Source organism: Agrilus planipennis, unplaced genomic scaffold (assembly GCF_000699045.2).
Source record: "Agrilus planipennis isolate EAB-ADULT unplaced genomic scaffold, Apla_2.0 scaffold14, whole genome shotgun sequence".
In the NCBI taxonomy this organism is placed as follows: Eukaryota; Metazoa; Arthropoda; class Insecta; order Coleoptera; family Buprestidae; genus Agrilus; species Agrilus planipennis.
The window spans coordinates 1,787,105-1,810,288 of NW_020442313.1; the positions used below are offsets into that span (position 1 = coordinate 1,787,105).

The following is a 23,184-nucleotide window of genomic DNA, read 5'->3' on the forward strand; positions in this document are numbered from 1 at the left end:
ACAGTATTGTATGAAAATAAATAAAAGTAAAACAAAAGTATTGGTATGCAAGGGCAGAAAAAGCAGAGAAAGGATGAAAATAGAAAATAATTAAAAATAATTTTTCGGTATCTGAGAAATCAGGTAATTTAGGATGGAAGGACCACTAGAGGTGTAAAGTAATAGATAGCGCAAGGTCGAGTCGCCTTTGTTATGCTTGCAAACGGATTATTTCAGAAATTCGATGAAGATTATAAAAGATGTATGTCTGGAGCACAAAGAAAAGGTTAAAAGCTTTACAGGCGCATGATGAGGATATGGTAGACAGAGAACGTTAGAAATATTATGGAAGTCAATAAGAAATAGACGAGATAGTCTACCAGTCGGTAGGACACCTCAGAAATGAAGGGCTAGTTAGATATAGAAGTAAAAATGAGTACAACTAGATCTATGTAGATTAGATTACTGTTTACGAATAGTTAAGGATGTTAGTTTTAGGGAAATGCGAAAAACAGCTTAAAATAAGAAAGAGTGAAGATGCGTGCCCAACTAGTCTTAGGATCGACGAGCCTATGATGTTGATGAGGACACTGGTTGAAGTATATGTAAATATAGTGACAGAAGTCTGCCTAATTTGTCATACATAGTTGTCCTCGAACATTTCCAATATCCATCTATGTAAATGGACCTTGTTTAATTATTGAATTCCACTGAATGTAGCATTGTACTATAGGTGAACGTTGCTATAGTTGGTCTACTGTTCTTGTAGTTGGTGTCGGTTCGCAGCTGATGCTACTACATCAGCAGCAAATCTTATAAATTCTATGTTTTCACAACATTTATTTTGACTCCTTTATTGTTTGTTGTACGAACAATTGTATTAGTTTTATCGGGTTTGATGGCTTTATTCGACTGCTATTTTTCTCTTGTTTCTTCTTTTTTCTCTACAATTCCGGTCGTGTATGAGTACCTAACAGTTTAATATTTAATAGAACACGAATTACAATTGAATTTATAATTTTTATTAAAAGCTGTATGTATCGCAATTTGTTAAGGCAGATAAATACAAATACGTACGTCGCTATTATTATTTTCTGTTACGTTGGAAGAGAGACATTAATTATGTTTTTGGCATGATTTTACTTTACAGTCTGAGGCGAATGTCAACACATTTTTTAAATAAAGTTCCTTTAGAGCCATTTAAATTATCGACTGAAAGAGATTTGTTGGAATTCACAAGTAAATCTCATCGGGTAGCAGATGAACTTACTTTTTTATATTTAAAATAAGATATTGAACTTACCGACCAAAAAAGTCTTAGAGACAAAGTGTTTTTCAACATTAAAGTAATGAATATTCATGAGAACTCCGACTACAATTAAATTCACCATGGGAGATCAGTTTTTTGTTAGTTGACTCTATTTCTGTGGAAAAATAAAATTATGTTTAAAAACAGAAATGGTTGGAAAAAATCTAAAATAATTTACGTAGACAGAGAGTTTCGTAAATATTTCTCCAGAACAAATGACATGCTTCTGACATTTAAATAATAAAACCTGTTAATTTTGTACTTGATTATTATTATATATTTTTAATTATGCGGGGTGAAAGAAAGAACCTGACGAATTTCAAAATTAGATATTATCCACATTTATTAAATGCAGGGTAAAGGTCTAGATGATGGCCGGGCGTGGGGATGAGGGGGATTGAAAGAGGAGGTCTCCCCCACCACTGTACCATAAGAAGTTCGTGGCGGTCTCACCCCTATGAAAAGTTATAGGGGTTCAAAGTTAATAAATATGCCAATTTTTATGCATTTATAGGCATGTAAATATTTATATAGTCATTCTTAAACAATATTCAAAGGTAAAACTAATGGAAAAACACATAAAAATAATGAGAAAGTTATATAAAACATTATTTAAATATCTTTATCAATAGGGTAGGTTAGGTTAGGTTAGGTTATCGGGTTTTGTTCAAGTGACCACCCTCTTTCGATCCCCCACCTCCACCCGCTTGAAAATATTTTTTTTATTGAATTTTATTTGAATTATAGTGTATGAAAATTGTCAAAATAATCAACTTTCAACCCCTATAGCTTTTTATAGGGGCGAGACCGCCGCAAATTTTTTACGGGGTTTTGCTCAGGTGACCACCCTCTTTCGATCCCCTCTACCCCCACCCCCCATCTAACCCCCATAACTTTTTATGGGAGTGAAACCGCCACGAACTTTTTATAGTACTCTTTCGATCCCACCCACTCCCACCCCATTCGGGTGTGGCTGCCATCATGTAGACATTTACCAAATGCTGTTATTATATCATTGTATTTTTTTAAACAATGGATCTATAAGATGAGCTTCCTCGTTTCTTACACAATATTCTAGTCTTCCTCGAACATTTTCTTTTACCCCCTGAATCATTTTGTCCTGAAATAAGTAGCAAGTTTGCTGCAGGTAATACGACACCACAAAACAAAGTATTTGAAAGTACAGTCAAGGTTCAGTGCGGCCCTGGTAGCATCACGTAGGGAAATGCGACATTACTACGTAGCATTCCATAAGCTGCAGAATCCGTGTTGTAGTTATTTAATTAATTGTTATCGCAATGGTTGTGTAAAGATCGATATGTCTAGTAGCGTAATAGTAAGCTGTTATTTACTTTATTAATCGTTCAGCAACGATCACTGTTCACATTTTTCATCTATGTGCTTGCTTACTTGTTATCGCTATTTCTTATGCGTTGCCAATTCATGGCCAGAACCGACTTGGGATTGCAACTGGTTTGATTTTCTTATAAATGATTGTTGTCCCTTAACCACGCTGCTTTACTCACACCATGCGATTCCCGTTGCATCCCGTTAGCACCCTTCAAAACTTGCTACTTATTTCAGAAATACCCTGTAGTATATGATATACACTTTACTTTCAAAAGGTAATCCCATACTCAGTAATCGTAAAATAATAAATTAGGAGATTGAGCAGGGTAATTAATATCGCAAAATCAAGACCTTGCAATATTTAGCCATTTTTTCTTCGACAATGATGCAGGTAATGCTGCGACAGTTGCACCAAGTCATTGGTGGAATTGCTCTAAAATCTCTTAGTGTCATAACTTGTCAACGTAGAATTAATTAGAATTAAATTTGAGCTAATTACTTCATCAGTATCTGATTTGGCATTATTAATATTAACATTAACTATGGGTATTATTTAATTCTGAAATTCATCGAGTTCCTCGTTATTATTAGGCACAGACTTGGCATAAATAAAATACGCATTTGTCATGTTTTATATCCTTTTTTCTACATTCTGCATACATTATCGCAATGTAATTTAACCGAAACGTAATAAGTACCCATCCTACCCATGCACATAAAAGTATTTTTTCCTTCCAGGTGGAGTAAATGAAATGCAGCCAACTAATAGCAAACGTCGCAGTCTTGTTTTCGTAAGAAGAAAGTGATTCACCGGCGTCCTCCTTACATCAAGATGGTCTTCCATAACATATTAGTACCGACGTGCAATGATTGTCCGCGTTTTTACACCAACGCCCCCGTTTCAGACCTGGATCCAAACGTTCAGTGCGTTCGGTAGAGATTTTTGCGGCGCCTATAATAAAACAGGTAATAAAATTAACAAAACCAACGAAAACAGAACTTTTTTTCTTTGTCGAAACCCCCCCTGGCGCGTTTTCACATGTCCCTTTGACGCCGATCGAAAACGGATTTTTTTTTCACTCAACTTTCCACCGTCATTTCTCCTACTCGTCGCCCTTACCGTGTCCATTCTGTATGCGGAAACATTGGTCGGTTTCCAGACCACGGCCAGCCGTCCGAAACCAACGTCATCTTCAATCCTGCTCGTGGTTCTGTGTATCGTCTTGGCAACTTTGACGATAGCGACCAAATGCTGTGCGTCAAATGCCCTTGTCACGCCGCTCCAACAACAACAACAACAGCAGCAGCAACACCGGGACGTAGAATCATCGTCACTTGAAAACAACACTCCCAGATTCCGACACTATCACCGCAATTCGTCGAAAACGACCATTACCAGCGATAAGATAAGAACGAGAAGCGGGGCGATTCCGTCGTCGGAACGGTTGTCGTATCACCTCCTGCTCCTTGCCAAAAGATCAACCGGTCATGAGGACGACATCGTCGGTAAGCGTTACGGTAATGCCGAGAGTGAGACGGTAGATTACAGTGTCGTCGAAGACAAGAAGGAGCGAAAGGGGTTGTTAAGGGACGAGGATGGTGATGACGCCGGATCTTCCTCGTATGGTTACGTAGTGAACAACAACGCGTTTGCAATTAACAGTACTTTCATTATTAATAATAATAACAATACTAATAACCGTTCGGAAGTGATCGCGTCGGATGGTAACAGTGGCGTCAACGCGAGAGTAAGTAACGCAAGTGGTGACAGTCGAAATAAATCGATTTTGAACCATCGGGGTGCGGTACGTACTGGGGACAGGTACAAGTGGAGGTCGAGCGAAAGAGGACCGAAGGAGGACGGCGAACAGCCGATGCCGCCGGCTCATGAGGACAGCAGTTCATGTGAGTTTTTTTTTATATCTAATATAATTTTTGAATGTAAAGCTGGTATTAAATGCGTTAGAGCAATTTAGCTCCTTCAAATAAGAACTGGCGCTTCTGTTCATCAATCAGTTCATCTGTTACGGCGCCATAACGAAGTTTGCGAAGTGAATTAGTAGGCAAAACTACCTATGTCTCATAAACTAGGAAATAGCTGCAAACGTTAAATTTAAAGATTATATACCATACAAGTGGTGCTACACAGTGCTGAAACTCACGAAACTAGTATTTGGTGTAGACTGAGTAGTAGACAAAGTGTCTTTTGTAATACAAGGTGTAATAGAAATAAGTGCCAAACTTTGAAGGGTGTAAACTAGATGCAAAGGGTAAAAATAAATTCAAATTTTAAGAAAATCAATAATTTTCAATCCTAAGCCGGTTCTGTGCGCGATTACATACGTGTGTACCGAATAGCGTAGTACATTAAAAACTCGACTGTTTCATGGATGGAGAACGTAAACATTGTCGATTATCGAACGTCTAAGGTAAACTTAAACAATTTAGTACTATAATGTCTCGAGTAAATAAATTAAATAAGTACCTTATTGTAAATGAACGAACATAAAAGAAAGAAAAAGTGTAAGTTACGTAAACATTAATCGGTAAATGGGCATCATAACACAATAAAAAGTAGAAAACACAAGTGAATGAAAGAGTTAGATTGTGGAGCATATATTGGGCAAAGAAAGTCGAAACCAAAAGAAACATAAAAAAAATAATTTAATAAAAATATTTAGCTCCTTTGCCTTTTTTTCTTTGTTTATGCTAAGAAATTGACAAAAGATGTAAAAGCACTTGTATCACTCGTTACAGTATTCAGTTATTAAAACAGAAAAGTTTTTTTTCTATTTTAAATGCAATTAAAAAGATGAAAATAGAAATTAGCAATACGTTGGGGAACATCTACAGAAGAAGAATGGACATTTTTTTTTATTGATACGGGCCGACATTGGAAAATTTTGAGCACGTTTAGACTTTACCTTGTTTCGGCACTAATGCTGCATTCCGCAGTGCCACAAGACGTCACTGGCTTTATCTTATACAATGGGAGAAATTGGCATAAATAGCCACCTTACAACCTAGCAAAAAAAAGGAGTTTGAAAGTATTTGCCTCCATAAATACGATTTTCCGACTAGATTAAAAAACTATTCCTACCGCGAGTATTCTATGATACCTCATAGGTTGTTATCTTCGTCATTTGCTTCACATGAAACAATACTTTACAATGAGAAGTGTACTTACTTTCTCACAGAATTGTGTTTTGTATGCCACCAGCCGAAGAGCACCTACTTTGCTAGGTGCTCACAACTTTCAACCTCTGTATATCACGCTGCCATACTTCAATGAATTTACATATATCACTTCAGCAGCAAGTTGACCATGTCACCAGTTTAAATAGTTTTGTCGATCTTTCGGGTACTCTTCTAGAATTCTTTAAACTTAAAACGTAGGGGAATGAAACAAATAGACATGGGCACGTTGGTCGCTCACATCTCCTATGATTTTATGCATGAACTACCACGAAGACTTCCCGGTATACCACATAATGGTAATTAGTACATGTGCGTGGCTTATTAGCAGTTCGTAAACGTATACGAATACACTTTTTTGTGTGTTTATCACTACATAGTATAAAACAAAGTTGCTTTCCCGCTGTCTGTCCCTATGTATGCTTAAATCTTTAAAACTACGTAACGGACTTTGATGCGGTTTTTTTTTTTTTAAGATAGGGTGATTCAAGAGGAAGGTTTATATGTATAATACATGCATAATATAGTTGGGAAACACTGATAATTTTAGAGGTTTCTAATGTGATGTCGTAATTAAACACATTTTTTTGCGCTTACATTGCAAACGCTGGCTGAACCCTACGAGATAGATCAAAATAATGTACTACAATATTGTACATCTGAAAAGGGTCTACAAGAAAGTCCGGGATAGTATATGTCTATCTCTCAGGGATAACCCTCAATAACCATTTTTATCCTTTACTTTTTATGAGAAATAATGACATATTCATGAAGCGATTGTAGGCAATACAGCATTAATTCTTATCCAATTAAGTACTTTTAAATACATTGTGCATTTAATATAGATGAATGTGGCCCTTTACAGCATGTAATTTAAATGAATATTTTCAAAGATATTACAGTTTTAAAATGCAGGGACATAGCGGTTGCGGCGGTACCGGCCGGGAGGCCAGTTTGTATTGTCTAATGACAAAAACACTGTGAATGTTGTATATAAAGACATTCTGTAGTATATTTAGTATGTTCGGGGGGTATCTGTTGAAGATTTCCCCTTTTCGATAATCTAAACAAAACAAAAATATATTTGGTATCAGCATTGCACCCATGCGAAGCTGGGGCGAGTCACTAGTTTATTTATAAATGTATATTCTATTCTTAAATAACTACGATTTTATGAACAATTTCAAATATTCTGTAGTACAATATTTACTCTTGGAAACGTTAGAAGATCAAAACACGTGGATCGCGATTTCGATCTCTTATTTGATCTCATCAACACCCCGCCAAAGTGTCGATAAGATTTAGTCGATAACTGGTCGAAACTACCTACGGCGTGCTGATGAGATCTGGTTGTTTTGATAAATTACTGACTAAAAACTTAATCCCTTCTTACGTTACGGTGTTAGATGACTGTTTCTTTTCCGAGCAAAAAAAAGTCGGAGTGATGTTTTTTTTATATTATACCTACTCAGGTAATTCTTGTTGCGTTGTGCATCGTTTACCAAAATTAGAGCCGGAATTCTAACCGGTTCGCGAAGGAAGACGGAGCGGTTAGACTAGCTAATAATTGCATAGTTGTGAGTCGATATCCATGTCTAAAATAGCCCATACGGCTCACTGACGACCCTGTAATAAAATAAAGGAAGAGGTCGAATAACAATAACAAAAAAGCATTTATATAACTATACAGAAGAGTGGCTGTTCCAACTCTGGAAGTTTCTTTGTTCGATGCTGCCGCTGCTGCAACAGCAGTCGCTGAACTAGAGAAAACGGCACAACGGTCAGTTGGCGGTCAATGACCTCTTGTATACGCATCCAACGACTCAACATCCCTACGACCTCAAAATCATGGGAAAAACAATTGAAAGTTCTCTCACCTCTTTGGAACTAAAACAGAAGCCCAACCGGGATTGTCAAGTCTTAGCCTTTACATAGGCCTTTACTATAATTTTATTGTGTTTTTCTTCGGGAGTATTATTTTAGCATTGAAGGGACCGTTTCCTGCATTATCCGACCATATTTTTAAATTTATTAAAAGGGTAGTCTGACCGTGTTTATCAGCTTGGCCCGACGAACATTGAAGGTTCTGACACGTAACTTTACTTTGTTAAGCGTATAGCAGTTAGATCATTTATCTATTTATAAAATGCCCGACCTAGATTTAATTTTATATTATTTGAACATTATATTTAATAAGAAATCAATAAAAATAAATAATCAGATTAAAGAGTTTAAATTCCATTATATTCTTTTTCATTGTATTGTAATTCGTTTTCCGTGTCTGGATTAATTTTGTTGTGCTCTGTTTAAACATTATCAAATCTACCACATTAGTAAGAACGTAGATTGAGCCGCAATCACGTTTTGCGGTCTACTTCTTATCTGTTTTAATTAAACCTCGAAAATAGGTCTTTGCTCTTTAAAGAAACGAAAATGATAATAATAATAATGTACGCGTCAATGTAAATTCTTTCTTGTTTGGTTTACTCAAAAGATAAGAATAATAAAATCTTATCAGTTTTTCTGAGAACAGTTAAAAGTTGTGGCCCGTTTGCTGGCTGGTCTATACTGAATTTAAAACTGCAAGCATTCAACTTTACATAACCCAAAACGCTTTGTTTAATATAAAATTATGCGGCGTCTTTATCTAATAGTGTGAGATATCTATTACTTTGCTTTAATCAAGAACTTGTTCGATTTTTCTCGCGATGAACATAATTGCTAAATTATAAGAAAATTTTGCTTCCTGGTGAAAAGTAGCATCCGCACCAGGGACGAAATTAACGTGCTATTGGAGACGTTCTTTACTTTTCTTACTATTCTTATATGATTATGCATATACAAACAAGAAAACCAAAAAGGCATATTTATAATGTTTAGAGCTTCTCCTAAGTCAACCCCTTTGAAGTTGGTATGAAACAATTAGTAGGCAAAAATATAAACCATCGGATAATTGGCGGTAAATTAGCTGTCAAAATCGAAAATTAGTTTGCATGTTAAATTCAAATGGAGTTAGTATGCAAAAATTGTAAAATTGATTTGGAAAAACCTAGACAGCTACAACCAGTCTTATAATTAGTCACTCATTTATTAAGCAGGGGGTTGGAATTGTTTTTTTTTTTTTTTTTTTTTTAGTAGCGTCTCTTAACATCTTGGCGGCCCGACAATCGCTACACCGAGATAAGCACTCTCAATCAAACTTTAAACTTCCTAACCGATTTTACAATCTTTGCATGATAACTTTATTTGAAAAAAAGAGTGATTTTGGCTATCTAGGAAGACAGATAACTCAGGATGGAAAGAGTAGTAGAGATCAACACAGAGGATAAGGCAGGGTCTAGTCGCCTTCAACAAAAGGGGATCACTTCTATGCTCGTCAAGGGTTAATTTAGAAATTCGAAAAAAAAAAATGTTAAAGGTGCGTGTCCGGAGCACGGCTCTGTACGAGTATGAAACGTATGAGCGGAACGAAAAAGAAAAAGTTGGAAGCATTCCAAATGCGATGTTTCAGGCGAATGATGAAGATACCGTGCATAGAGAAGGTTAGAAATGATGAGGTATTAAAAAGAGTAGGAGAGCAGAGGGCGCTATGGAAGTCAATAGCAAATACGCGAAATAGGTCCGCAATAAAACTGTCGCATTTACTTTATTCTTTCAACTTACTAACCAGACTAGAACAACAGTTGACAGAACGCCTACTTTTATTTACGACAGACATTATAGAGAATTTCTATCGTCATCATCATCATAAGGTCGTCAGTCCTAAGACTGGTTGAGCACGTACTCTACTCTTTCCTATCCTGAGCTAAACTTCGCATTTCCCTAAAACTAGAACAGCCCACATCCTTAACTATTTGCGAACAGTAATCTAATCTACATCTACCTCTCTTAACTCCTGTTTCTGCCTCTAGTATGTCTCTGACTAGATCTTCATGCCTGAGAAGGTGTACTACCAACCTATCTCGCCTATTTTTTATTGACTTCCATAGAGTCCTCTGTTCTCCTATTCTTTCCAATACCTCTTCATTTCTAACCTTTTCTACTCACGATATCCTCATCAGCCGCCTATAATACCACATTTCGAACGCTTCTAACCTTTTCTTTTCCGCCGCGCCCACTGTCCATGTTTCGCACCCGTACGTACAATGCCGTGCTCCAAACATATACCTTTAACAACCTTAAACATAGAAAAAAGATATCAAGTAGGAATTGCAGCGGACACTAATAAAGAAAGAAGAATAAAACATTACACCAATTGATGTGTAACAGAAAGAGATGCACACAAGCATAATTTGAGCATGTTGTCAGCATCGGACTTTAAAGAAAGTTCAACGTTCTCAGGAATTTAAGAAAGCAAGACGCTTGTTTGAAGATATAATTCCAACCGGGCAGTTATAAAGCCGACCCTGATCTTTTGCGTATCTAAGCAACCTCTGACCGCTTACAATTTTTCGATTATCTCTTTCCGCTTTGTCTGTACTACTCATGAAGCATTTCCTAACTTAACAAGGACGTGTTCCAAACGCAGCAAATGACTAGAGTCCCAAGTGGATAAAACAAAGAAGATACGTCCATTCTCACAGATAATAATTTATTGCGAACTATGCAAATTTTGATCGTCCTAACTATAGGACCTCTTCTCAGGCATAAAGGGCTAGTTAGAGATATATTATAAGTAGAAAGAATGTAGAGGAATAGAGGTAGACACATATTGGATTACTGTTCATAAATGTAAGGATGAGAGATGCTCGTGTTAGGGTTATGCGAAGATAGGAAAAAGTGATGATGCGTGTTCAGAACTGACGATCTTATGATGATGATAAATTTCATTTGAATTATCCAGTGCTTTATATTTTTGCCTTTGGATTAGTTAACACATAAAGCTATTATAGTGGGAGTGAGTTGTATGACTGATTTTAGATACCTAGGAAGTCAGATAAGTCAGGATGGAAGGAGTAGTAGGGATATAACTTCTGTGCTCGCGAACGGTTAATTTAGAAATTCGAAAAAGGTTGTTAAAGCTGTATGTTTGGAGCACGGCGTTGTACGGGTGCGAAATATGGACAGTAGGCGCGACGGAAAAGAAAAGGTTAGAAACGTTCGAAATGTGGTGTTATAGGCGGATGATTAGGATAACGTGGGTACAAAAGGTTAGAAATGAAGAGGTATTAGAAAGAATAGGAGAACAGAGGACTCTATGAAAGTCAATAAAAAATAGGCGAGATAGGTTGGTAGGACACCTTCTCAGGCATGAAGGTCTAGTCAGAGACATATTAGAGGCAGAAACAGGAGTTAAGAGGGGTAGAGGTAGACCTAGATTAGATTACTGTTCGCAAATAGTTAAGGATGTGGGCTGTTCTAGTTTTAGGGAAATGCGAAGTTTAGCTCAGGATAGGAAAGAGTAGAGTACGTGCTCAACCAGTCTTAGGACTGACGACCTTATGATGATGATGAGTTGTATGTGGGAGATGTGGAGACTAAAGTGTCCATGTCCATCTGTTTCATTCCCGTTAAAATATTCTAGAATTTTTCCCAAAGATCGACCAAACTATTTAAACGGTTGACATGATGTTCAACTGTTGCTGAAGTGATATATGTAAATTCTCAGGGGTAGTTCTGTGGGAGATGTGGGGGTGGATAGTTGTAAGGCTAGTACAGTAATATTATTATAAAAGTCAGGGCATTTTGAGTTGTGAGATTAAATTTGTACTTGGTGGTGTTACATTTGTGCCGAACATAAAGCGTTTCGAATTATATGAATCTTTAAATGGCGTAGACAATTTATTTTTGAAAAATTATTAGTTCGCCTTTTGCTTTTTTTTTGTTGATTTAGCGACGCAACGCATAGGAGCACAAACCTTTTTTTATTTTTTCAAAAATAGCGAAGCAAAATCACCGGCCACACTATTTTTGTATTCTGTTTTACGTTCGAGTTGTAGAGGCAATGTGTACCAATAGAAGTTTTGATTTTCCAAGGTTCGGGGTCATTGAGAATGGTGACGTAATATAGGTCCGCTGCCGGCGGTAACCAAGGTAACTGGCGACTTGTCGCGGTCGACACTGCTCCGGTGCCCGCGCGCTCCTCGACTTGTCGTAGCAACAGGGTCGCGACTGGCGCTGACTTGAGTAGGTAATACTAATACCCCCTGGTATGTCTGTGCGTATGGTATCTTGGATCTTACCCGCTTGTGATACCACTAGTTACTAACGTTCAAAAATTATTATAAAACAATGACGCGCAATCACAAAAATTCAGGAAGTAAGGCAAAAAGAGGCTGTTCAACATGCCTCAGGTAAAAATAATGAAGTAGAAGTAGAGTATTGGAAGTATATTGTCGCATTACCATAAGATTGGTATACTTTTTGCAAAAAGAATTAGAGTAATACACCTTATATACAAAAATATGTACAAATGAAAACTTTAGCGTACAATATTGAAAAACCATTGGATAGATTTTGATGCGGTTCAGTTTTGTATGGAATATTACCTCTCGATGGGTAGTTGAACACAATGTCTCAAAATTATTATAACGAATGGTGAAAACAATGTTTTGTTTATACAATTTAAATCGCAATTCTAATGTTCTTGACGAATCATAATCACAAGATTACAATTGGAATCAAAATGAGTTTTACAGTAAGAATACAGATCGACTTGAAAAATGTGCAATTGATGTGAAATTTGATAATCCTAATCATGAAAAAAGCGGGAATAGTTTTGTCAGGAAATATATAAAGAATGTGGTGTTATGGATTTCTAAAAGTTAAGGAAAGAGCTCAGAAAAATCAAGGAATTTGATTATGTATTTCATTTAAATCGAATAAGCAAGTCCTGTAAAAAATGGTCGAATTTTATTACTTACATATCTACAAGGCACAAAGAAATTCTGGTCCTACTCAGCCTAATCTGAACGGAAATTAGACCAGGAAGAATAAATTCTGCAAATTACAATTTAATTTAATCACAATATCAAAGGTGAACTACAGAACAAAAGAAAATGTCATTGACTACATAAAATCCTTTTATTCTCAAAATTATCAGCAATTTATTATAAATTCAGTTGCAAAAATAAATCGCCGTAATTTATAAAGGATTGTGGTGTGACGACATTCGTCGTGGAAAGACTACAACCTTCGCTATGGATTTCCGATTTGTGTTTGCGAAAAAGCACGTTCATCGACGTCGTCCCGCGTCTACTCCTGTCGACGCTGTAGTTGACGCCGTTCCCGTCAGATCGGTTGCGTGGCCGCTTAACGAACTGTTGCCATGCCGGCGCTGCGCGTCGCGGCGTCTTAATGTTGATGTCATCAATAACCGATTTCGTTTGGAGCAAAGGAAAAAGGGAGAGTTTATTTTCCATTCTGAGATATAAACGTATTATGATGACACCGAAGATACTACGTGTATTATTTGTAAACCAGTTGTACCCGTCCAAATTTGGGTACTGTTGTCAACGGTGTCAACATTTTAATCATGACAACATCCCATTACGACAACCTAATCTTTGTCCAAGGGTGTATAACATTTCATCTTTACGGCTGAGAGAAACGTAAAAATACAGCCAACATTTCTTTACCTAAAATTGTTACATTAAAACCGTATTATTATTAGACTTGACATTTTAATCAACATGTACATTAGTATTTGTAATTGCTTTTCGTTACAATGGAAATATGGGTTAAAAGTAATCCCTAGAGTAGGTGATCCCCCGTCTACAACCAATTTTGTTCATCCATTAGACGTTTTGATAGTTAATTCCTGAAAGACATATCAGCAGAGGAAATAGCTGCACCGCGTTCTATTACAAACATACCTAGTATAGAACCACAGATATTAGAAGATTAATACATGATACACATATACGACATACACATAATTGACCAAAAAATATCATTATTATTTAAGGCGAACGTTTTATTGCTTTTATTTATTTTACCATTTTGAAGATCGATTTTTTAGATAAAAACTAAATACGCTTACGTATGTATGAAAAATCTAATAAAAAGCTGTTGTAGTTTTTCCCTTTCAAATGTAACAAAATATTTTTGTTGTTCCATTATTAGAGGCGATACTCACTCAGTTCTGTTGCCTACATTTATACGAACTGTGGACGCCAATGAATGGCTCCTTGCTCTCTTCCGTTTGTTTGGATTTAATATTTTAATGGGTACAGTGATCAGTGATCACGCAAACAAAATGGAATGTTGTTTAATAAACAATTAGATAAATGCAACGCGAAGCAACGTTATTACAGCGTAGTATTTATATATGACTCGTTATAAAATTGATCGAGATGTAATAAATTATTTATTACTTAAATAATTAAACTATCGCGTAATCAAGGAAGTGTCGATTTATCACTGTCAGTTTTATTATGCAATTTTTAGTTTAGAGCTTCAACATAGGCAAATATGTTTGAAACTTTTATATTAATACATACAATACAGGGTGTTTCATAAAAGTCGATTTAGGTGGTCCTGAAGGACGATAAATGTGACAATAGTTGCGAATCTATCTGACTACATAGCTCCTATAATGTCGATGCAAATCTGAAGAGATTAGCAATTTCAATTATAGCTAGGCAGATAATAAAGCAGCGCCTTTTTCGTTGACCACAAACTAAACGTTCAGCCAGATTGTCAAATATTGCATTTGGCATTATGGCAGCTGTATCCATAACTGTGATTTAAAAAATTCGTTTCAGCTTTGTCACTACCACTGCGATTTATTGTAATTATTTTACAATAATATTTATTGACACTACTACTTAGTTCATTTTTAAAAATAACTATTAATGCATATATAGAATATTAAAAAAATCTCACATCTATCAATATGGTTATCTAATTTTATTTTATTTTTTGCTGTTATTGAAGTATGCCAATATCAGTCCTTTGGCTGGAATTCATTTGGCACTGAACTTCTGCGAGAATTTTCCTTTTTTTTTCGGTGCTCGTCTTTACCCTCAGGCTAGACGTGGATCGAATTTTTTCGTCTCCCACGCAACCAATAGAAGTGGTCGCTCTGTTATTTTCCATCCTTTTCCGTATTCGTTCGAAATGCCACGAACTTTCCGGGATCTCAGGATCGCCTATCTCACTTTAATTTTCCATTGGAGCCTATCTGCTTGAAGAAGGCCGACGTCGGCGTCGGCTGAGGCACCGCGCCGGTTGCTATTCCCCATTTATTCGAGCGTATCTAGTATTGATCGCGGGTGCGTTTTAGGCCTCTCAGCCACCAGCTAGCCAGAGCCACTACCGACAAATTTACAGGGTGGTTTATTAATAAAACTCACGAACATTAGGCATTACCGAAATTTCAGTCACGTCTTGCATCATAAAGTGTAGTTTTTTTAAATGTATCTAAATAAAGATAAGTGCCAGAAAAATCATTTTATCATTTTTGTATTATTCATAAAGTTCTGTATTAATTATTTAGAATTATTAGAATTTATCAATTTAGGCCAAGTACCGTTTATTGCTTAATTATTCTTGTGTTTTAAGCATAGGTGTTAAACACATTTCTTGAATCATCACTTTTGAAGAACTAATTAGAATGAAACAATAAGCAGCACTATTTCTTTCCAGAAACGAGTAGATAAGCACCCGAGATAGTTTCTTTTCGTAAAATTAAATGGAAATTATAATTTCCAGAACAGATTTAATTTATTTATTGTTGTTCAAATAAATACTTTGCAGTAGTAGAGTTCTTTTATAAGCTGGTTTTATTACATTATTGTATCAAAAATACTCCCGGTATCAATAGTCATGCCATTAATTTTTCTTAAGGCAGCGCACGCCCCTGATGAACTTTTAGGTATTGTATAGGTGCGAGCTAGGCGAAGAGCATTCATAGTTAACCTGATCGCACGGTCAGTGACCTCAAACGCAGCTGCCAGTCGATAGTGAAAGTTTTGTCGTAGTTTTCCCTTGTAAGGAAGGACTCTCAGGCTATGCTCTCTTGCTGCAGTAGTTTCATTTTATTCTGTATGAAGAAGGCACTAACTTTAAACTTTGTATATGTTTTTCTAAAGTGCCATTAAAGGTATCTACCAAAGGAACCCTTTAGTGGTTTAACACTTACGTTTAATATAAACCGTATATACATTTGTAAATTTGTACGAGGGTATATTTTATTAATCTTATCACACCTAATGGATTACAGCAGTTGGATATAGTATTTACCTGTATCTAAAAGTTCTGATATCAGAATAGGTACTTCTTTAAATACTGATAACCGTGTTTGTTTTTAATCAAAAAATTAAAGAGGATACACAATGCCAGACAAATCAATCAACAAATTTTACAAACCAGACAGTCAGTATCTAATCAATCGGTTGATGTATGTTTTGACAAATATGTATTTGGAATTATTTACCTTCCATTTGTAATCCCATCGATGTTATTAGACTATACGAACCGATAAAAGTTCCTAAATTATCTTTTGTGTAGGTAGACATTTTATTGTAGAAAATAATAGTTGTTTACAATTTTTTGTGGAATATTAAAAAATCGATCATAAGTTAATTTGTTTTGCGAGGCAGTATAATGCAATGATCTAGGTACCCAGTAACCAACTGCTCACTAAATTTTGAATGTATGACAATATTATTTAGTCCCCATTTTTTTCTATAGGTATCGAGGATGAAATGCATTTATAGAGACTTCCTACTATTTCGTGTTTTAACTGTGTTTGGTAAGGAAATCGACTTAGACCTTTCATATGGTGAAGCTGTCTTGGACTTTGGACCGAAACAGCGTTAATCGGTGATACAAAATATTCTCAAAGGGTCGAGAAGATACGGACGACGAAGAGCGTGCCGGACGCCCGAGCACAGACGAAAACATTGATGAAGTGAAGAAAATAGTATTGACCAATAGTTAAATCACTATTAGAGAAGTTGCTGAGGGCCTAAACATATCGATTGGCTCCTGACATTCAATTTTTACCAATGATTTGGGCATGAGACGGGTCGCCTCGAAATTCGTACCAAAATTGCTCAATTTCGACCAAAAACAGCATCGCATTAATATCGATAAGGAGTTGTTGGACTCTGTCCGCGACGACCCAAATTTGCTCCAGAGGGTCATAACTGATGACGAATCATTGGTTTATGGTTATGACATGGGAACTAAAGCTCAATCATCCCAATGGAAGCTGCCGCACGAGCCAAGACCGAAAATAGCACGCCAAGTTAGGCCAAAAGAGAAGGTTTTGCTAACAGTTTTCTTCGATTGCAGGGACGTGGTGCATGATATGATCTGCCAGAATTGCGTGGAATTGTGGAAGAATAAAAATTGGCTTTTGCACCATGATAACCCCCCTGCTCACACATCGTTGCTTGTGCTCGAATTTTTGACCAAAAACAAATGCAGTAATAATGCCGCAGCCACCGTATTTCCGAAACTAACGAGGTCTATAAAAAAACAACGCTACGCTACGATTGAGGAGATAATGACGACATCGAAGGAGAAGCTGAACAAGATCACAAAAAAATATTTTTTGATTAGAAAAAACGTTGGAGGGATTACTTTGAAGAGTACAAAATAGATATTAATGAATAAATTTTTGAAAAAACAGAAAATTCGCTATACTTTTTGGACAGACCTCATATGCTGCACTAGCGGTCGCAATAAGTAGAAAGACTCGGGAATGTGGGTCACGTTATCCGCAGTTCGTCGACAACAAGGGTAACTGAGGGTAACTCTCCCTTTCGAAACGTCAGGAGCACGCACGTATGTATTTATAAGTGGGTACTTGTGCAACGCACACTCTTGCCACGTTCGCAATAACCCATGTCTATATATATGTACTTAATATGTGTGTTTGCAAATCGATCGGGGTTCCCTTTGCGTCCGTTTTCACTCGCCTGTTACAAGGGGGGAAACGGTGATGATTGTATTAGGCAGTCGATGCAGGGCACGCTTGGACCATGATCCAACTGCAGCCAGCAGCCAGATTTTAAACGTGTTGACACGAAAAAAAATTGTGGAACTCTGGACTTGATAAACTGGTGAAACATCTCGCACAATACCAATACGGAAAAGTCGAAACTTCTGGTGCACTTCTTCAGTAATTCTTACAACTATTATGAAAAACACGGGAATGAAAGTTATATCATTCGAAAGGTACCTACTAGTCATAGATATGCACAAAACAAAAACAATTTGTATGTGTTACCGTTAAGGCAAGTAAAAATGTAAAAAGAATGGTGCATCAACCAGGAATCCATTCGTGCCCGCTTTAAGAGTTGGTCCCAACACATTGAAAAAAACATTATGTTTGTGAATACTTGAATCCGTCTATCAAAGTACGGGTAGGTACTATTGCCAAGAGCGCATTCCTCGTATTACGGCGATACCGATAATCGAATCGTAACATTTATACAAGTCATTCAAACAATCCTCTCTCAAGTCCATAATGCAAATTTTCGTACCGACTGGAAATTACTTCAGCATAGAACCCGATCCGGATTAGGAATAAAAGTCGTCACGCGCCGTGTATGATTATGTTTAAAAAATCCATGGTGAATCTGTTCAGTGGATTCGTTTCGTTATACATATAATTGTTAAGTTTAAAAAATAAGATTGGGTGCAGAAAAAAATTGTGTGTTAAGTAAATGCACTATATTTTGATGTTGATATTATAATCAAAATAATCATTTAGTAATAACATTAATGATAAATTATTATTTATGCTTTAAACAACGTACCGAAACCTTAATAATTTGTAGTGTTAAATCCTGATAATTAAATGAGTAGACAATAGGATTAAAAAATTTTTAGTTACATACTTAAAAGAATAATCTAAAAAACATATGTGAAAATAAAACGTTCTTTCCTCTTCTTTATTTTCGAAGCTGATCAAAAATTTAAACATGATTATAGAGTGTAACTTACTAAAAGTTTCTAGTAAAATACCACTAATAAACATCTAAAAAACAATTTTACAAACCACTGCAAATATTATTTTTAAAACAATGGATGGGTTTGGTGACATAAAGAATCCTTTTGGCGTGTAAATCCAACTTCTAATTTAAATGTATCAGCATAGTGTAGCTGCAGTTACACAATGTCCTTAGTTTTTGTTTAACATGACGTACCACCGTGAGGAGGCCGAATGATGATGCAAATGTACTCGCGGACGACCTCCTAATGATGGGAGATGGTCGGGGTTGTATAATAACAATAAAAAGTGAGATAAAAGACCTTTGAAATGAATGAAAATTAATGTGACTGAAAAATGCACTGCAAGAGTTTTTTTTATTTTTTTTTGTGGCTATGAATCACGATCTTACAAAGACAGAAAGACAGTGAGTCTTTTTTATTTCCTTTTCGTTTAGTTTCTGTTACAATTAGCCCCATTAAACCGTACTAATGAACTAATTTACCCAAATATTATTACATTATTAGGCACAGTTTTTCTACCTTCTTTTACCTTACAGAAAGGTTTTATTTATTTTTCTTTCACATTATCGACAGAAAAATTCTTACAGTCTATTGGCAGCGTTCTGAAATTTTTTATTCGTGGTAGAGGGTTCTCCACCTTCTTGTCATTCTTCCAATTATTGTCGAAAAAGTTTTGAAAATCACTCACTCTTTGTGCGAAGTCTGGACTGTACGGTAGATGTTCGTGGTTTTCTTCCATGACAATTCACGACTGCACTGTGTCAATATGATGAAAGACCTTCCTTCATTCAAGTGATACGTTTTTGATTGTCATATCGTCCACATCTCGCATCGAGTGGTTTTCACGTCTTTCGACCAAGGTTGATAAAAATCGTGATTAAGAATTAACGATTTTTTAAAAATAATCACGATTTTTTTTGTAAATTTAATTTTGGCTAGTTTTTAATTTTTTATTAACGGAAATACATGTCAAAAATTATCGACAACTACTTTTTCTAATTATCGGAAACAGTATTTTTTTTTAGGATAAAGTACCAAATTTCTTTTTATGTACTCTTGAAATGTGTGTACAAAACTTCATGATAGGTTTTACCCGCCACTTCACTAGCATTGATGTCCTAAATATGTGTCAAAAATTATCGACGATTATATAAAACTAATTTTTTATCCCTCGCGAACAGTATTTTTTGTCTGGATAAAAGGTACCCTTTATCCTTTCGTATACCTCTGACAATGTGTGTACAAAATTTGATGATGATCGGTTAAATAGTTAAGGTGTTAAATGGTACCAAACAAACAAACAAACAGACTCATTCGCATTTATAATTTTAGTTGGGATTTCCTAAAAATGTTTTACTTCTTTTATGAATAAATACATTTTAAGTATTTCAAAAAATCGGATTTTAATCAACTGATTTAAATCATCTCAACTTTGCTTTCGACTATTAAAGGAATTGTTGAGGGCCTACGTTTTGCCATATACGAAGGGCTATAGGACGTTGTAAACACCTCACTGGTGCCGAATGCATCACGTCTTTGTCATGATAGTTCACTTTTTAATAATAAAAATAATTTTATTTACGTGGTTTTTCCTTCTAAATTATCACTTGAAAAAAGTGACCCTTGTATTAATTTATATTGTATAAAAAATGATTAATCAGCTACTAGGTCAATTCCTGTTGAAATTTTGCAGTACGTTATGTCGAAAGAATGGCAGTGGTGATTCGGTGGCATTTGTAATAATTTTAGCTGACGTGCCCAAAATTCTGAACTAGCTACATAATCTGCCATATAGTTCTGTTTTCACCTCTGCAGTTCGTTTGATCGTCCCTCAAAGAGACAGTAAAATTAGCGAGTATGTTTTAAAAATTAAATATTATTATTATTGTTGAACAATTATGCTGTGTCATTTAGGTAAGTGCTTCTTTGTAATATTTATTAATTGGTTTACTTTATTAAAAATGTAATATGAGAACGCGTTGTCAAATCAGTATATTTTATATATATAAGGAAAGTGTTTGTGGGTTTGTCCAGTCTTTTCTCCATAACCAGTTACTGTCACCCATTCAAGATTGTAGTGGTAGATACCCCTGGGTCTGCATTCTTAAATAAGGGAGCTTAGTGTCAATAGGTGTAGGTGACAAAAATTTCTATTAGAAAATTTCTTTTTGTAACACATTATATGACGTATCTAAACTCGAGATTGTATTGAATGACAGTATGTGTATATTTGTGTGGCAATAATGAGGATTTCTCTGGAATTGTCCAGATTTCTCTAAATTGTATTCAAATTAAATTGTGTGTTCTAGAATGTTGTAAAACTAGAAATTTCGATCGTTGAAGGTATGTAAGTCGAAGTTCATTGCTTTTTCGTTAGCAAGTCTCAGCTATAGTCAACAAACCATTAACAAACGATCTGCTTAAAAATTAATAGCGAAGAGGGAATTATCTAGAGGTTTCTGTTATCAAATATACATAAAGTTAAATTCTTGCAGAGTTCCGTCGATATTTCCATATTTTTCGAAGTCAAATATAATGGTCGGTTCCAGAATGTTGTAAAACTGCAAATTCAAATAAGACGTACATACGTAAAATAGTGCAAAAATCTGTATATATATAATATATATATATATATATGTACATGTTAAAGATATAGGAAAAGTGTCTATTACTACTTTGAGCATACGATGTACTTCATCTGGGAAACGGCCGGTTTTGCAGCTAGTATGCATACGTATTGGATTCTTTTTTCATAAATGGGTAGGTACACACAAAAATGTTATTTTAACACTGGTGGTTAATTCAGAACCGATCATATTAGGGATGTTCTATTACATGCAATCCTTAACTGGCGGCATCACCTCTTGAAAAATACCTCGTGATACACAGTTTGTCCCAAAAATAACCGAACTTTTTGGATATAGCATAAAATACACATTATGTTATCTTTGAAAGTTATTATTTATTCAAAATAGGTTCCATTAGACTCAATACAGCGTTTGGAACGATCAACCAGCGCATGCATAGATTTTTTTATGTCATTTATAGGAATGTTCTTCAGCTGGATATTCAGGTCTAACACGACCAATTCTTTTCCACAAACGATGTAAAACGCCCAAATAGTATTCTCCATTAACAGTTCGACCTTCTGGAACAAATTCCTTGTGGACAATACCCTTCGAATCATAAAAAGTAATCAACATTGTCTTGATTCGAGACTTCTGAAAACGCAATTTTTTTGGTTTTAGCTCGCCTTTGGACTTCCATTCAGCAGATTGACGCTTAGTTTCAGGGTCATATTTAAAGCACCATGACTCATCACCAGTTATGATCGAATCAAGAAAGTCTGGATCGTTTTCAGCAGTTTTAACAATGTCTTTGCAATGCTCCACACGAGCGATTTTTTGGTCCTCATTTAATTCATGTGGAACAAAACGCGCACAGACCTTTCTTTTACCCAAATCTTCAGTTAAAATTCTCAAAATAGTGTTTTTACTCGTATTTAATTCCTCAGCCAACATTCTCGTAGTAAAATTTGCATCGATACCAATGATTTCACGGACTTTTTCCAATAATTCAGCACGATTACTAGCTTCTGGACGACCTGGCCTTAGGTCGTCATTTAAATCCTCACGACCATTTTTAAATCGTGTAAACCACGTATAAACTTGAGTACGACTCATACAATCATCACCATAAACTTTTTTCATCATTTCGTATGTCTCAGCGAATTTTTTTTCAAGTTTAAGACAAAATTTTATATTTGCTCTTTGTTCCATTTTTGTTTTGTAACATTAGCACACTTTTTCTTTTATTGAAATGGCTGTAACTTTGACATCTGTCATCTGATTTAAATGAATTTTGCTGCGTTTGAAAGAGGATGAATGTATCTTTTTAATGCTGCAAATTTGCAATAGATGGCACTGCATGTTGTATGATTTAAATATAAAGTTCGGTTATTTTTGGGACACACTGTGTAGTCGTATAGTCCCGTGGTACAGCACGTACGTATTAACAGGTAGATTGTAACTGCTATAAAAATGAGTTATTGCCTAAATGTGCAAATCCGTTAATTGCATGCATTACTAATCTAGGCTTTAGATCAAGAATTCCAATTAATGCTGTACATAGCGAGGCCTTTTGCCGCATTGGTCGGATCGGTCGAAGACAGAACCAAAGTTGCCACTTGGTTACAGCTACTCTGCACTATCCACGGAGAAGCCTGTTCTAGCATGCGCGGAATCAGAAACGATTACATGATGGCATTGCTTGGGTATTTACTAGATTATAAAAAAAAAGATATTTTGTTGTTCATAATTCATCCTTTTACGAGGGTGGATTGATAAGTTTCCGGCCTGACCAAGAAAAACAAGGTTTTTAAAAATTTTTTTTTTTTATTTCTCAACATAGGTGATACAATTTTTTGTGACTAATAATAAGCG

The 23,184-nt window shown here is 35.7% G+C and overlaps 1 protein-coding gene across 1 annotated transcript in view; it reads left to right on the forward strand.

The window, feature by feature from the left end:
• The window catches only part of LOC108737668, a 155,310-nt gene that overhangs the window by 14,497 nt on the left and 117,629 nt on the right, over window positions 1-23,184 (forward strand). Inside the window, exon 2 of the mRNA XM_018470686.1 lies at window positions 3,377-4,543. Coding sequence (XP_018326188.1) covers window positions 3,505-4,543 — 1,039 coding nt within the window. The 5' untranslated portion in view covers window positions 3,377-3,504. The remainder of the gene's footprint in view (window positions 1-3,376; window positions 4,544-23,184) is intronic.